Source organism: Miscanthus floridulus, chromosome 7 (genome assembly GCF_019320115.1).
Source record: "Miscanthus floridulus cultivar M001 chromosome 7, ASM1932011v1, whole genome shotgun sequence".
Classification (NCBI taxonomy): domain Eukaryota; kingdom Viridiplantae; phylum Streptophyta; class Magnoliopsida; order Poales; family Poaceae; genus Miscanthus; species Miscanthus floridulus.
The window spans coordinates 16,474,820-16,488,702 of NC_089586.1; the positions used below are offsets into that span (position 1 = coordinate 16,474,820).

Sequence of the window (13,883 nt, forward strand, 5' to 3'; positions counted from 1 at the left end):
GGCTGCATTCTGCCTCCACCCGTACGCGCCTCTGGAGGAGACCTATGACCCATGCGGCACGCGGGCGAGGTCCGAGGAGGGGCAGCACATAGAGGCTAGAGTGCGTCGACATATAGGCAAGGCCAATGGGCTCAGAGACAGACATGTTCAAATCAGCGATATCACTTGCAACATTTCTGCAAGCCTTTTACCACTCACCGGTCCCAATTCCCAAATGCTAACAAACCACTGCATGGTGACACATCAACCAGCATTAGGGCTGCTTAAATCTATTCTGTCATTTCCCACTGAGTGGATGCTGCATCAACCACATTATTTGCAGGAACATCAATATTACAGTGCTCGGTGCATGTTATTATTACCTGTTAGTCGAAGACTCAGCGCGCAGCAGATCAAAACAGGCCATGTTAGACATGTTTAGGTTATAAATATAGGCAGGGAATCACTGCACAAAAAATCCTGGGGAACTCATCACAAGAAAACCTCATATTGTTTCGTTACAGATTTCCATTGGCTGAATCAGTAACAATCTCAACAGTTTATCGAATTAGGGCCGGTCCATGGTACACTTCATATGAAAACTCACATGTCTGGCATTATTCGTCATTTTCCGTTCCAAAATGGAAATCCATCTGGTGCTTTGTTTATTTAGCCGACGCCTAGCCAATGCTGGACACCCTCAAGCCCCATATTTAGGTGCTTTCCAGAGCTTAAATGCCACCTCATGTAGAAAGCGCTCAGCAAGCATAGCAAGGTTTCCACCACGCTGTTGATCACAACACAAGAATAAAGTCATTAGTTATACTCATCCTGGAAATCCAGATCAAAGAAAAGAAAAGTTCAATCACAACATAATATGTGCTGTATGCATAGATTATTTGCACAAAAGGGACGACGAGGGAAATATTGGATGCGTGACAACAGTTTATGTATATTTGGCGCAACATGAAGTGCAGCCAATCAAGCATAGCTCATGGATGACAATTAACAAGGCATAGGTCAACTATGGATTATGCAGACTGACCACTGATAAAGCATGCCAGGGCCAAAATTTGAAATCAAATATAAAACAGAAATAAGTGTGAAGTATGCACGTGTGAACTCTTGTTCACACCATATTCAGAGCAAAATCTACAGTTGTCTTCAATTTTTAACCATTACCATAATCAGCCTGAAATTTGCAAATGGTGTTGCTATGTTGCTGCGATTCATAATGTTTCTGATGGTTGCATTATGCCCTTAGGTGTTTCTGTAGAGATAACTTAAAAGGATATGACGACATGTGTAATGTGTTCATTCTGGTCAAAAATATGTTGCCAAATTTTCACTTTACCATGCATCAATTAGCAACATGTAGAATTTCAATATATTAGCAGAATTTTGGTTTTATAGTACCGCAGTTTGGCATGATATGAAAATGCCAAGGAAAAGAAAAGCAGAGAATCGTCCCAGAAACCTTTGACAATACACACTGCAAAACTGCACAAATCTTGCATGATGCCTATGCTACATTGCTACGTATCAAGCGTTTGTCCCCCTTTAAACAGGAAAAAAAATCTAAAACACCAGTTTTGATAATTCTTGTGCAGCAGCTTGAGATGTAGCACAGACAATGCGACAACCCACTTCAGAAGGGAGAATTCATCAATCATCATACAATAGTTATCTACCCACAACCCTAAACCTTTTACAAGGTACGACCAAGTCGATCATATCTGAAAACAAGGATTCAGAATCGACGGTGTGACCAACTGAGTAAATCATGACAGGGGCTTGTCTACCCTTCAAGGAATCAGTGTGAATACGGCATGTCTAATTTCAGTTCAGTAACATTAGTCTACACAAGCAAGCACCGCATTCTTTCTAATGCTGGTCCAGCACCTAAATAAGAATGGAGAACTTTGATGTTTAAGTTAAACTGTGAACATCTAACACAGCAAAGAGCCAAGATCACAAGAATAGAAAAACCATATCATCTGCAGCACTGAGTACAAGTTTCAGCTATACATAATAAGTAGCATAGATCTAGCGCACCTTCATAAACTCCTCAAAAGAAAACCCTTTAGCCAAATCAACACGTGTAACTCCTTCCTGCCACTGTGCCAGTAGAATTGGATGATGAAGTCTGCACAGCAAGCAGCACAAAAATCTGTGTGAGCCTCATAACATTATAGTGATAAGATCTATATATGCACTTCTATTCCTCTTAAATCCTACTAAGTAATAACAACATTGATTTCCAGGATTGATTGATACAGAATCAGATATTCTTATTTGGGCTCTAGGAAAATCAAAAGAATGAAGTGAACTTTCGTCAATTAGACTCAAAAGATTGCTCTAGGCGGCTTAAGTGGTTGCATATTCATATTCATTTATAAAGAGAAGAGACGAATAAATATTGATTTATAAAGAACATATTATGTTTCACTCACACATACTACAAGCACAACTATCAAAACTTTACTGGAACTAGATTATACTTCAAAACTTCAGCGAGAATTCATTTGCCAGTGAGCTAGGTGAAGGAAAACATCTACCTGACATCATCTAATGTATGTCCTGCTTTCATTGTGTAGCTCTGGCGTGGGCGCAGTAGATTCAAGTCTGAATCTGTTTCGGTTGAAGAGGTCAATAGGGAAAACCCATCCTTATTTCCAGAAGCAGACCCATAGCTCAAAATCACAGATACATGAATACGTGAAGCAATAGCTGAACCAACAGGCGCATATTCCATGACTGCACCAACTAATTTCTCCAGCCGATTGAGATCTGTTTTCATTCCTAATTTTCCTAACTTGCTGCTTGTGTTCTCCATGGCAACATGCATGAAAACTAGATCGAATTCAGATGTTTCCTGCACATTCCCATCCGAGAATCCTAGCAGATCAAATGCTCGGTTGATCAATCCAACCTCTTTAGTAACGCCGGACGAGTCAGATTGTGGGACGAAATCATTGGTCTGAAAAACTTGGAAACCAAGATTCGCCGCAAAGGAGCTAACACGGGGGCAACTGGTGACCAAGGCAGCTCTCAGGCCCGTAAACCTGAAATTTATGAGCAGCTACAACTGGTTAGTACTCTTACTAGACTAATTGACATTTAGGAAAGCACAGGGCACATACATGCAGGTAGTACCCACCTCTCAGACAGCTTGGGAACCACTAGCTCCTGTGGATCCACTTGGGCAACTTCTTGACCACTTTCCGCATTCTACAATGTAACAAGTTCAAGCAGTATTACATACAGCACTTACTTTCTCGAACAATCACTCCATCCCGACACAAATGGAAAGCAAGATCTCACCTTTCCGGTGTAGAGATGATCGTAAACGTCGAGCAGCTGCGCCAGTTCCAGAATCGTGCTGCTATTATCCTCGGTGCCTAGGCAAATCACAGAACGGAACAATTAAGAACTGAGCGGCGAGCAGTGACAAAGATGACGGAAGGTGAAGTGCGATGGATTAGTACCGGTCGTGGGATGGGAAGCCGGCGGGGAGCGGAGGGTGAGAAGGCCGCAGGAGGCGCGGGAGGCGAACGCGTCGAGGTGGCTCCCCGCGGCTGCGGAGCCCGCCGGGGGAGCGAGCACCGCAGCGTGGCCGGCGGCGTAGAGGACCAGCGCGCGGCTCGGCTTGTCCGCCATGGCCTCACCCGCACCTCGCTCGCCGGAGCCACATTCCTTTCCTCTGTTTGCCCCCTCCGCGGCGCCGCGCTTTATTCCGCGGGGCCCACACGTCGGCCTCGCCACCACGCGTCGGGACAGGGCCCACGTGTCACGCGGGCGAGATTTTAAATGGGCTGATCATGGGCCTCTAGATGGGCTAGGCCCACTTGCAAAACTCTAACATGCGCATATAAAAAAAATTAAGGGGACAAAAAAAAAAAAAGAAAAACAAGACGAGAAAGAAAAACCCTAACCCTAGGCAAGGGCCTCCCCCGCCGTCTCGTGTCGGCATAAACCCCAGCCGTCCCTCCTCCGCGGCTCCGCCCTCCCCCTCCGCCTCGACTCCGTGCTAAGCATCCCGGCGAGGGAGCTCCGATGGCCGGAAAAAAGCGGACCCAGACTGACCTCGCGGTTCCGGAGGCTGTGCCTGCCTCGGACAATACCCGGAATGAGGCCGCAGCAGCGGAGGCGCCGGCGAAGAAGAAGAAGCTGGCCATGGAGCGGAAGAAGGAGCGGAAGGAGCTGGACAAGGAGCGCCACCGCCAGTCGGCCGAATCCGCCGCCGCCGAGGCCGCCAAGGCCCAGCCGCCGGCCGCGGAGGCTGCGGCTCCAGCGAATCCCCCGCCCGCTCCGGCGGCTGTGGGTCCGGGGCTGCACATGAACGTGTTCAGGGACCTGGCATCACCAGAGGCATCGGTGAGAGAGACTGCGGCGGAGGCGCTGGTGGCGGAACTCCGGCAAGTGCAGAAGGCGTACGAGAAGAGCGCGCGGAAGGGGGAGAGTGAAGCTGGCGATGGGGACAGTGCCTGGCAGATGGAGGCTGAGAAGGACGACGGACTGGATAACTGCGCCCCATCTGTGCGGTACGCCATTCGGCGGCTTATTCGCGGTATCTCTTCTTCTAGAGAGGTAGAAATACTTTCCATGAGTTCAGGACGAGCTTATTTGAGCTGGATGATGTCACAATCTGCTTTAATCCATTAACTTTGGTAATTTGTTTGCAGTATGCAAGGCAAGGATTTGCATTGGGTCTTGCTGCTGTGCTCGAATCAATTCGGGCAATCAAGGTTGAATCAATTATGAAGTTGATCCCAAATTTATTGGAATATTCATCTTCTATGAAGGGACCGGTAAATTGAAAAACTACCACTGTCACTACTCATTATTGCTACCACGTCTCTTCATTCATATTTTGATGACAACTTGCTTTTCTGTTTTAGGAAGCTAAGGACAATCTTTTGGGGCGCCTGTTTGGATTTGGAGCAATTGTGAGGTCTGGTCGTGTTTCGCGACAGTGGACACGTGACAAAAGCTCACCCATTGTTAAGGAATTTGTGAGTGTGGTTGTAGAACTCAGTGGCAAGAAACGATATTTGATGGAGCCTGCAGTTGCCGTGATTCTGGATTTAGTCAGGAAGGTACATCTCTCAAGCACACACTGATACTGCTTTGTCACATGATATGTTTTTATTATAGTGTGATGCATATAATATTAGGATTACGTAAGTTAATACAAACTGCAGCCGTGTTGTTAGTCCGTGCTAATTTGACATTTGACATCAAAAGTGTACACTTCCTGTTGGCTGTTGCTGTATATTAAAATAGTACATTTGGAGATAGTCCACGTGTACTATCTCTTTCTTATGATTGATGCTATCTTAGGGCAGCTCCAGTGTACGATTCAATTTTGGTGCTGAGGTGGATTTCAAAGTTCGCATGCTGGTTACGTTTCGAGTGCAGTAGTGTGGGATTAGCTGGGACCATAACGGAATAGAAAAAAGAAAAGTATGTGCTGCGCTCTCCTCACACCCCTGCAAGGAGGACGGCAGTGGTACTTCCGCACATGCATCAGCTGACTTTTTTACTCGCTCGGTTTGAACCGTAGTGAAGAGTCGATTTAAAGAATCGATTTGCTTGGTTTGGCTGCTCTAGTGTTGGAATTGAATCATACTTGTTTTCTCTCTCCTCATGGTTCGTTTTTTGAGCACACTGGAGCTGCTCGCAACAAGTCTCATACTGTTCATTAGATCACTGGCAGGTTCAATCGCACATCAAATCCTTGATTTAAACAATTATGCTTATTTTACAGTGGTTACTGAATCTTGCTTGGTTAATGAGCAAGAAAACATTGATGGTTGTTTGAAGAATGAAATATGTTCAGCGATTGATTTCAACAATTTGGATTTGTGCCGCTACCAGTGATAGAAACAAGCAGTTTTTATACATTTGTCATTGTTATCAATGTCATATTGTGTATTCCCTCCATTCTTTTATATATGACGTTACATTAATTAGTGCAATTGTGATCTAACCAGCTTATATAAAAAAGAATGGACGGAGTAGCTAATTAGCAACATAATTGCAGACTTGAAGCAAATAATTTTGTTGAACTTTATTTATGTACGAATAAGAGGTGTGGTTTTACCCTATCCATCTGATAAGAATGCTAATTTTTCACTTGAACATGACATTTCATGTTCTAGTACCACTGTTGGAGGTGTCCAAATATTTCACAAAAGCAAAAAGAACAATGATGTGGGAAAATAAAATTAAAGAGACTGTGAAGTAAGGGCCCATGCACAAAGCAATTCAGACAAATAAAATGCTACTATCATACTACCTCTGTTGTTTTATACTTGTGTTGACATCGACATGGTCTTGAATTATATTTGGCCATTACCTCTTCTCTAAGCATTTGTTATTGAAAATGTTAACTTTTGAAGTATTTTTCATGAAAAATCTACTAATACCTTTTTCATATAAGACTATTGTAGACAGACCCTTGTTCCTAACATTAAAGGGCAGACCCAGTGCCGGAGGCTCCCACATGAGTGGGGTCTAGGGAAGGGAAAAACCGAGGCAAGCCTTCCCCCCGCAAAATCTGCGGAGAGGCTGCTTCGAACCCACAACCTGATGACTTAGTGAGACAGCTCTCACCACTGCACTAGGCTTGCCCTTCCCTTGTTCCTAACATTAACTTTAACAATTTATTATATTTAAAAATCTTGCTCTAATAGATATTCCTTTGCCGCACCTTGCTTTACAAGACATTTTTTGTTGGTAAGATCTTTCATTGTATCCTTATCACTGAGTTACCTTTTAGTTGCCTTTTTCTAATTGGGTATTATTGTGACCAGATGTTATGCCTCCTAGATTAGTAAATAGCTCTATATAAGCCTAGGTTATGGCAGTTGCGGCGTTAGCATTGTATTGTATTAATTAATTATGTAGAAGTTGCAACATCATGGAAAAGGGGATTATTAACTAGATGTCAAGTGAATACTCATGCATTTGCATTGGTACATTTGTACTAGTACACTTATGTTTATTTGGTATCTGCTAACCTCTCTGTTGCAGCTGCCTGATGAAGCCATACTATCCGAGGTTCTTGAAGCTCCTGGTGTTCAAGATTGGTTCAACAAAGCTACTGATGTTGGAGATCCAGATGCACTCTTTCTAGCTTTGAAGTTGCAAGAGAGAACTATTGTCCAGAAGGAGATATTTGGGAAGCTCCTGCCTCATCCAGTTCAGCTCTGACAATTTTTTTGCAGAACAACATCTTAAATCCATTGCTGCTTGTTTCAAGGTATTATTCTCAGTAATAGTATAAATGAACATAAGAATTTCAAATTTTGTTATCACCAAAACTGATCAAGGTGTTCTTTGTGATTGTTGTTTCTCTCTTTTTTTTAATCAGAGTGTCCTATATTATGTGTCATTTGGTTGCTGATCCTTTGGTTTGATTTAACTTGTGCAGGAATCTGCCTTTTGTCTTCCTCGTATTCATAGTTTATGGCTTGTCATTATGGAGATGCTTGTTCGAGAAGCGGCATCTCAGCATGATATTAACACCAGTTCTGGCAAGAAGCACAAAAAGAATAAGAAAGCCAGCTCCTGTGAGGATAACAAAAGGAATCTTAGTAATTTCTGTGAGGTTGTAATTGAAGGATCTTTGCTGCTCTCATCTCATGACAGGAAGCATTTAGCATTTAGTATACTTCTTAGCCTCCTCCCAAAATTGTCTCCTTCAGCTATCCAAGTAGTTCTGTCCAGCAAAGTTGTTCAGGGTTTGATGGATATTTTGTCAAATGAATCTTCATGGTTGTATAATGCCGGAAAACATTTTCTGAAAGAGTTAGTGAGTGTAGCAAGTCATGACAATGATCGGTGTGCTGCTGTCATTATCAACTTACAGAAATACAGTGGTGGAAGATTCGACTCCATGACAAAAACAAAAATTGTTAAAGAGCTGGCTGGCAAATTCCATAGTGTTGAAGATTGTTTGTATCTTGTGCAAAGTTTGATGGCCCTATTCGTGGATGAAGAATCTGTTACAGATGAACCATCTGATCAAAGTCAGACAACCGATGAGAATTCAGAAATTGGCCCAACTGAAGAGCAGGAACTTCTTGGGCAAGGGAATACTGATCTTCTGAAGAGCTGGGTGGTGAATACAATTTCTTGTGTTCTAAAAAATTTAAAGCTTACATCTAAAGGGAATTCAGATTCTGAAATGGCTAAGTGCATTGAAGAAAAGTTTCAAGTTCAGACAGAAATATTAAAATTCCTTGCAGTTCAAGGTCTGTTCTCAGCATCTTTAGGAACTGAGGTTACATCATTTGAGTTGCAAGAGAAGTTCAAATGGCCAAAGAATCCCATATCCACATCGCTACGTAAGGAATGCATAGAACAACTTCAATTCTTGCTGGAAGATGCACAAAAGGATGAAGCTTTACATGTTCCTAGTGAGGTCAAATCCAACGATTTAGGCTACTACTTTATGCGTTTCATTAACACCGTATGCAACATCCCCTCAGTCTCCCTCTTCAGGACTTTGAGTGGCAACGATGATAACGCATTCAAGAAATTGATGGCTGTAGAATCAATGCTTTTCCATGAGGTTTGTAATTGTTTGTGTTCTAGCTTATTAACAAGCTATGTTTTATGTTTTCCTTTTCTTGTTGGTTACAAGACGATCTTGCTAAGTAGATTTTTACTTTAGGGATAGGGATCACAAATGCTCTGCCTGATTTTGTACATGCTTGTCCATACTAAAAATGTCTATTCTGTTATCTGGTAGAATGAACTATTAAAGTAGTTTCTAAGATTCATTCAGTGCTGTCAATGATTATACCCTTTGAGTAGAGATTTACTGTTGTTAAGATGGATAGTCTTAACTATGTGAGTATGTAGGACTTCGCTTGAACATACTAAAACAAAAGCACATGCATTGAAGCTCCTGCATGCTTGAACTGCTATGGTACAGCACATGTATCATTACAGTTGATATGCATCCTGCTTTCTGAAACAATCTAATCACTAAACACGGAATGATCTTTTTGAACACAGTAAGACCTGATTGCAGCTTTACCAAGTTGGAGCAGTAATTTTTTATTTTATTTTATTATCCGGCAGTTGAATTATGGAGAGTGTGATTGAATGGGTTCTTTTGTGTTTCTTAAATGGGGTGAAAAATAGAACAAGAGCAGATGCTTATCTAGAACTAATGTTGCATTGCATGCTTGTACCATATATTTCCTCTCTGGTTGCCATCTAATTTCTATGGTTTCTTCCTGTGTGAGTAGGAGAGAAAAACTGGTCCTGGATTGGAGTCTGCTAAGATGCATGCAATGCGTTATCTCCTTATCCAGTTACTGCTACAAGTTCTTCTCCATCCAGATGAGTATTGGGAGGCCGCAGTTGATGTGACTATATGTTGCAAGAAATCCTTTCCTGTCATTGCTCAAGGTGATAATTCCAGTGCACAAGAATCCGCTGAACACGGTTCACAGGAGTCTGATGAGGATGGGTCTGAGGAATCTGACGACGATGGTTCAGAGGATCCCAATGAGGAAGTGTCACTAGAGTTTATGGATGTTCTTGTCCAGACTTTCCTCTCTGTTTTGCCTCATGCATCTGGACCTGTGTGTTTCACAATTGAACAGGCAAGCATACTCAGCTGTAATCTTATGGACTGATAGTATTGAGGAATCTATGCTAATAATACCTGGGACATGCACATGCAATCTTATCTTTTATTATTTTGTGTAATGCCCTTATGTAAAATATAGCTGATGTGTCATTCATATCTTTTCTTTGAAACAACAGGTTTTTCGTGTGTTCTGTGATGATATTACAGAAACTGGTCTCCTTGATATGTTGAGGGTCGTGAAGATAGATTTGAAAGGCCGTCGTCAAACAGATAGTGATGACGAAGATGATGGTCGTGTTGATATTGAAGATGATGATGAAACTGTAATGGAAGATGAAGGGGTTGGGGAAATTGATGATGTTACAGATGGTGAAGATGATTCTAGTGATGAAGGTGATGTGGATCAAGATGATTTCAACAAAGCAGTCCCGAATGAGACAAAAGGTGGAGATAAAGCAGAAGCTACTAAAGATGGGGATGATTCAGATGATTCAGATGGCATGGATGATGATGCTATGTTCCGTATTGATCCTTACATTGCAAGGATATTCAAGGAGCGCAATCTTCCTGGTAGTGAGACTAAGCAATCTCAACTTATGCGATTCAAGCTTCGTGTGCTTACGTTACTTGATATATATCTTCAGAGGAATCCAGGTATATTCCATTTAGCCCTTACTACTACAGTTTTCTGTCTAGATGATAAATGAAAGATTTACTTATAAGTCGGTAATGATCTTTTTGCAATTATTGTGATATTTTCTAAAGCAATACTATCTTCTAATGTTGTTTCAAACAGTTGTGTCGATATTCTTTTTACCAAGTTAGAGAACTGTTTGAAGGACTGCTATTGATTGTGTAATTTATATAGAATTATAGCCTAGAGATATTAGAAATAGTACTTGCAGTTGTCATATTAAAAATAGTACTTGCAGTTGTCATCGAATTACATTATGCAACTTCTGTTCTATTGTTTCTTACAACCTTTATGTTCCATCTCTACAGGGAAAGTTCTGGTGCTGGAGGTGTATTCTTTCTTAATGCAAGCTTTTGTAAAATCACATGGTGCTGATGGTACTGAACAGTTCAGGCAACGTATTGCTGGCATACTGCAGAGGAGGGTATTCAAAGGGAATGAGTATCCAGAAGGCGATGTCGTTGAATTTGGTAAACTTGAAAGCTTGTTGGAGAAAGCTCTGAGGTTGGCATCACGCTCAAGATATAACACAGTTGCTTCTGTAGCACAGAATGCTACATTTTGGATTCTGAAGATCATCAACTCGATGAATTGTTCTGAACAGGAACTTGCAAGTGTGGTTGACATGTTCCGTTCTATCTTGAATGATTACGACAGGAAGAAATCACGGCTGAAGCTTGGTTTTGTGAAGGAGGTTGCTAAGAGGAATCCTTGGATAGGACAGGAGCTTTTTGGTTTTGTTCTGCAGAGGACCGAGAACACGAAAGCTCAATATCGGAGAAATCAAATGCTGGAGTTGGTGGACTACATACTGAAATCATGGGCCGGTGATGCGTCAGAGGTGTTTTTGAACCATTTGGCTCAGTTGTGCGGGTTGATACAAGAAGCTCTTTCAGCCGTTCCTGAAAACAAGTCGCGCCGCAAGGAAGTACGGAATTTTTGCACTGGAATCTTGCAAACGGTGCTGAAGCTTGATCTCAAAGAACAGTTCCAGAACGCGTTGAGTCCTGAAGCTTATTCCCTCTGCGAGGCCAAACTAGGAGCTGCGTTTACCACCTTCAAAAAATGATTCTGTGGGACCTGTGGCTCCCTAGAAGTTTTATAAGAAGAATTAGTTCTGCTTGTAGTTTTTGAGCTCCGTGAGAGTAGGATCAATCAAACTATTAGCCGCCAGGAAGCATGTACAAGTTGCTTGGGCCCTTATTGGATACAAAATATTTTCACGTTGTTGAGACATATTCCCTCCGTCTTAAAAAGGATGCAATTGTAGAACAGTGCTATATTAAAGTATGCAAAGTTTGATCGATTTTATATAAAAAAGTAATATTTATCTCATTTTCTCTGTTTTAAATTATAAGTTGTTTTGATTTTTTTTTCATTCATTTTGTTATATATCTGGACGTATTATTATATTTAGATGAATAATAAAATAGATGTACTGAAAAAAAAAAATTAAAACGACTTATAATTTAGAAAAGAGAGTATTTGCTATGAAACATGTTTTCATGGTATGTTTTTTTACAATATACTCCGCCTAGAAAGGAAGACAATTCTCTCATTTTGAGGTGCAATTGCTGTCAAGTTTGACTAAAGTTTTACTTAAAAATATCAACAGGCTAGCACTCTCCTCAAAGCAGTCTAAATCTGCATCCCACTATTCGCTCAAAATTCTGGTATCCAGCTATGCAAGCGGAGGCTTGCATCCGCATTGCAGGCCACGGCCTAGCCACTGCATCCGCTCTGCAGTTTTGGCACCCATTCTGCATGCACCTTCCGGTTCTTGCCTTCTTCGCCACGATTTAGAGCGCCGCCTCTGTGGGGATCCGGCATGCCGCATGCGAACAGCGCCACCGTGAGGATTGAGGAAGCCCTTGAAGCTGGAGCCGTCGACGAGGCCGAATAAGTCCGTGACGCGTGCGACCGGCAGCGAGATCGAAGAAGTTGGCGACGCGCATGGCAGGCAGCGAGGTCGAAGAAGTCCTCGACGCACACGGCGGGGTTGCCGGAGAGCTCCTGCAGCCGGAGCTCGAGCGGACCATCACGGGCGCGGCGAGCGTGCCACTATCGATGCCCCCCATGGATGGAGACCATACGGAAGCGGCCCACAGATCACGCACACTCCAGCGACCATGCGCCAAACGAGGAGGTTGGACTCGAGGATTTAGGGCCTCCGGCTCTGTCTTCTCTGAAAATGGCTTCGCTTATCTGAAGGAGCAACTTCTCCAGAGAAGCTGAAGCCGTTCTGAAAAAAGTTTGACAAAACGGCTTCTTCATACTAGACGACGTGAACCCATAGCAAGGAGCCACGCGAAACTCGTTTTTGAGGCTTCTCCTGCGCAGGCAAAAAATGGCTCCGGCTCTTGACCGGCTCCCCATACGGAGTCCTTTCCGAAACAGGCGTTTGGCACAGCTCGTGTAGAAACCGAAGAAGCCCCTGCAGGAGCCTGCCAAAGAGGCTTTTAGAAGATCTTGGCACTTGGGCACCTGTTGAAAGAACAGCCAGCTTGCTAGCTAATGGGAGATCTCCGTGGCCAGGATGTGGGCTTGTTGCTCTGCAGTCTCCGTGGTTCTCGTTGGCTAGCGGCGGCCAGGGCTCCAGCAGCCTCGATGAATTGCCAATGTTGATTTCAGATGCATAGTGCAGTGCAACCAAACACAGATTACTAGATGCAGTTTGCAACTGTACATCCAACCAAACAGATGCAGTCTAACCAAACAACAATGAATTGCATTCACTTGTGCATGGGTAGCATATACTGCATAACTCTTAATGCAATCTAAGTTCTATGCAAGTAACTAAACAGACCCTATCTGCATTGGTCGGATACGTTTTAGTCTCACACGTAATTGAAGTTCAAATACTCTGAAATAAAAAAAAATCCAAATACTCTGTTTCCCTCTAAACCCAGTACCTCAGGGCCACCGCTGTTGTCCAAGTGTCACCGTCTTCCCACCCGTCCACCCGCAAACGGGAAACCCATTATGTCTAAACCTCGAGCGTGGGTCATCGCCGTTCTGCCATTTCCCCTGTCTCGCTCCAAAGTCCTCTTCCACTCCGTCTCCCTCCATCAGGCTCGGTTGCTTTGCGCGCTCCTTCCATCGTGCTCGGTTGCTCTCCCCGATCCCTCCATCGCGCTCGGTTGCCTCTTTGCGTCCTGTCATTCCAGGTACGGCCCGCGGCGTGGCGCCCTCCACCCATGACGCGCTCCGCCACCCAACCCGTCCCGGTTGTCTCTCCTTCGCACTTGGCTGCTCTCTGCGTCCATCGCCGTTCGAGGTACGAGCGCTGCCTCGCCTACAACCTACCTTGCCAGTTTGCTCGTATTCCCGTCCAAGGCGTGCTGTTTGTTGTTTGATTGTCTCTGCTTTTTTCTTCTCCGAAGGCGACGATGTCCTCGGCCTCTCCGTTTGTTACACCCATGGCCAACGGCGAGGTCGCCGTCGTCACTAGTGCTCGAGCGATACAAAGCGAGGTGGCGAACACCAGCGAGGACGCCTCTGCCTGAGCGATTCTTTTCTGAATTTTAATTTGAATGGAGTTTCCCCTTCGGGTCTGGGCACTTATGTGCCATTACACGTTCTGGCCGATCGGCCCCA

General features: G+C 43.6%; 2 protein-coding genes across 2 annotated transcripts; one reads left to right on the forward strand and one right to left on the reverse strand.

Annotated features, from left to right (window-relative positions):
* Window positions 1-407: 407 nt before the first annotated feature.
* On the reverse strand, window positions 408-3,790 carry LOC136466616 (uncharacterized). The gene is made up of 6 exons (XM_066465086.1): window positions 3,468-3,790; window positions 3,304-3,380; window positions 3,140-3,210; window positions 2,538-3,044; window positions 2,035-2,125; window positions 408-766 (listed from the first exon to the last, which is right to left on the reverse strand). Exons 1-6 carry the CDS (start codon window positions 3,637-3,639, stop codon window positions 680-682), a joined length of 1,005 nt encoding a protein of 334 aa, XP_066321183.1. The 5' UTR covers window positions 3,640-3,790; the 3' UTR covers window positions 408-679.
* A 111-nt stretch (window positions 3,791-3,901) lies between these two features.
* LOC136466615 (rDNA transcriptional regulator pol5) lies at window positions 3,902-11,621 on the forward strand. Its single transcript, XM_066465085.1, is given in 9 exon segments — window positions 3,902-4,569; window positions 4,665-4,790; window positions 4,881-5,078; window positions 7,018-7,185; window positions 7,187-7,246; window positions 7,418-8,560; window positions 9,246-9,605; window positions 9,769-10,246; window positions 10,595-11,621. Coding segments are annotated over 9 exon segments (3,828 nt in total). The 5' UTR covers window positions 3,902-4,035; the 3' UTR covers window positions 11,356-11,621.
* Window positions 11,622-13,883: the final 2,262 nt, after the last annotated feature.

What these genes read in the sequence shown, in the direction of transcription:
- LOC136466616 (XM_066465086.1), bottom strand. Translation starts at nt 3,639, where the DNA reads ATGGCGGACAAGCCGAGCCGCGCGCTGGTCCTCTACGCCGCCGGCCAC. An exon ending in GTTCCCAAGCTGTCTGAGAG is followed by an intron (nt 3,045 to 3,139) that starts GTGGGTACTACC and finishes CATAAATTTCAG; the next exon opens with GTTTACGGGCCTGAGAGCTG. An exon ending in CATACATTAGATGATGTCAG is followed by an intron (nt 2,126 to 2,537) that starts GTAGATGTTTTC and finishes CTTGCTGTGCAG; the next exon opens with ACTTCATCATCCAATTCTAC.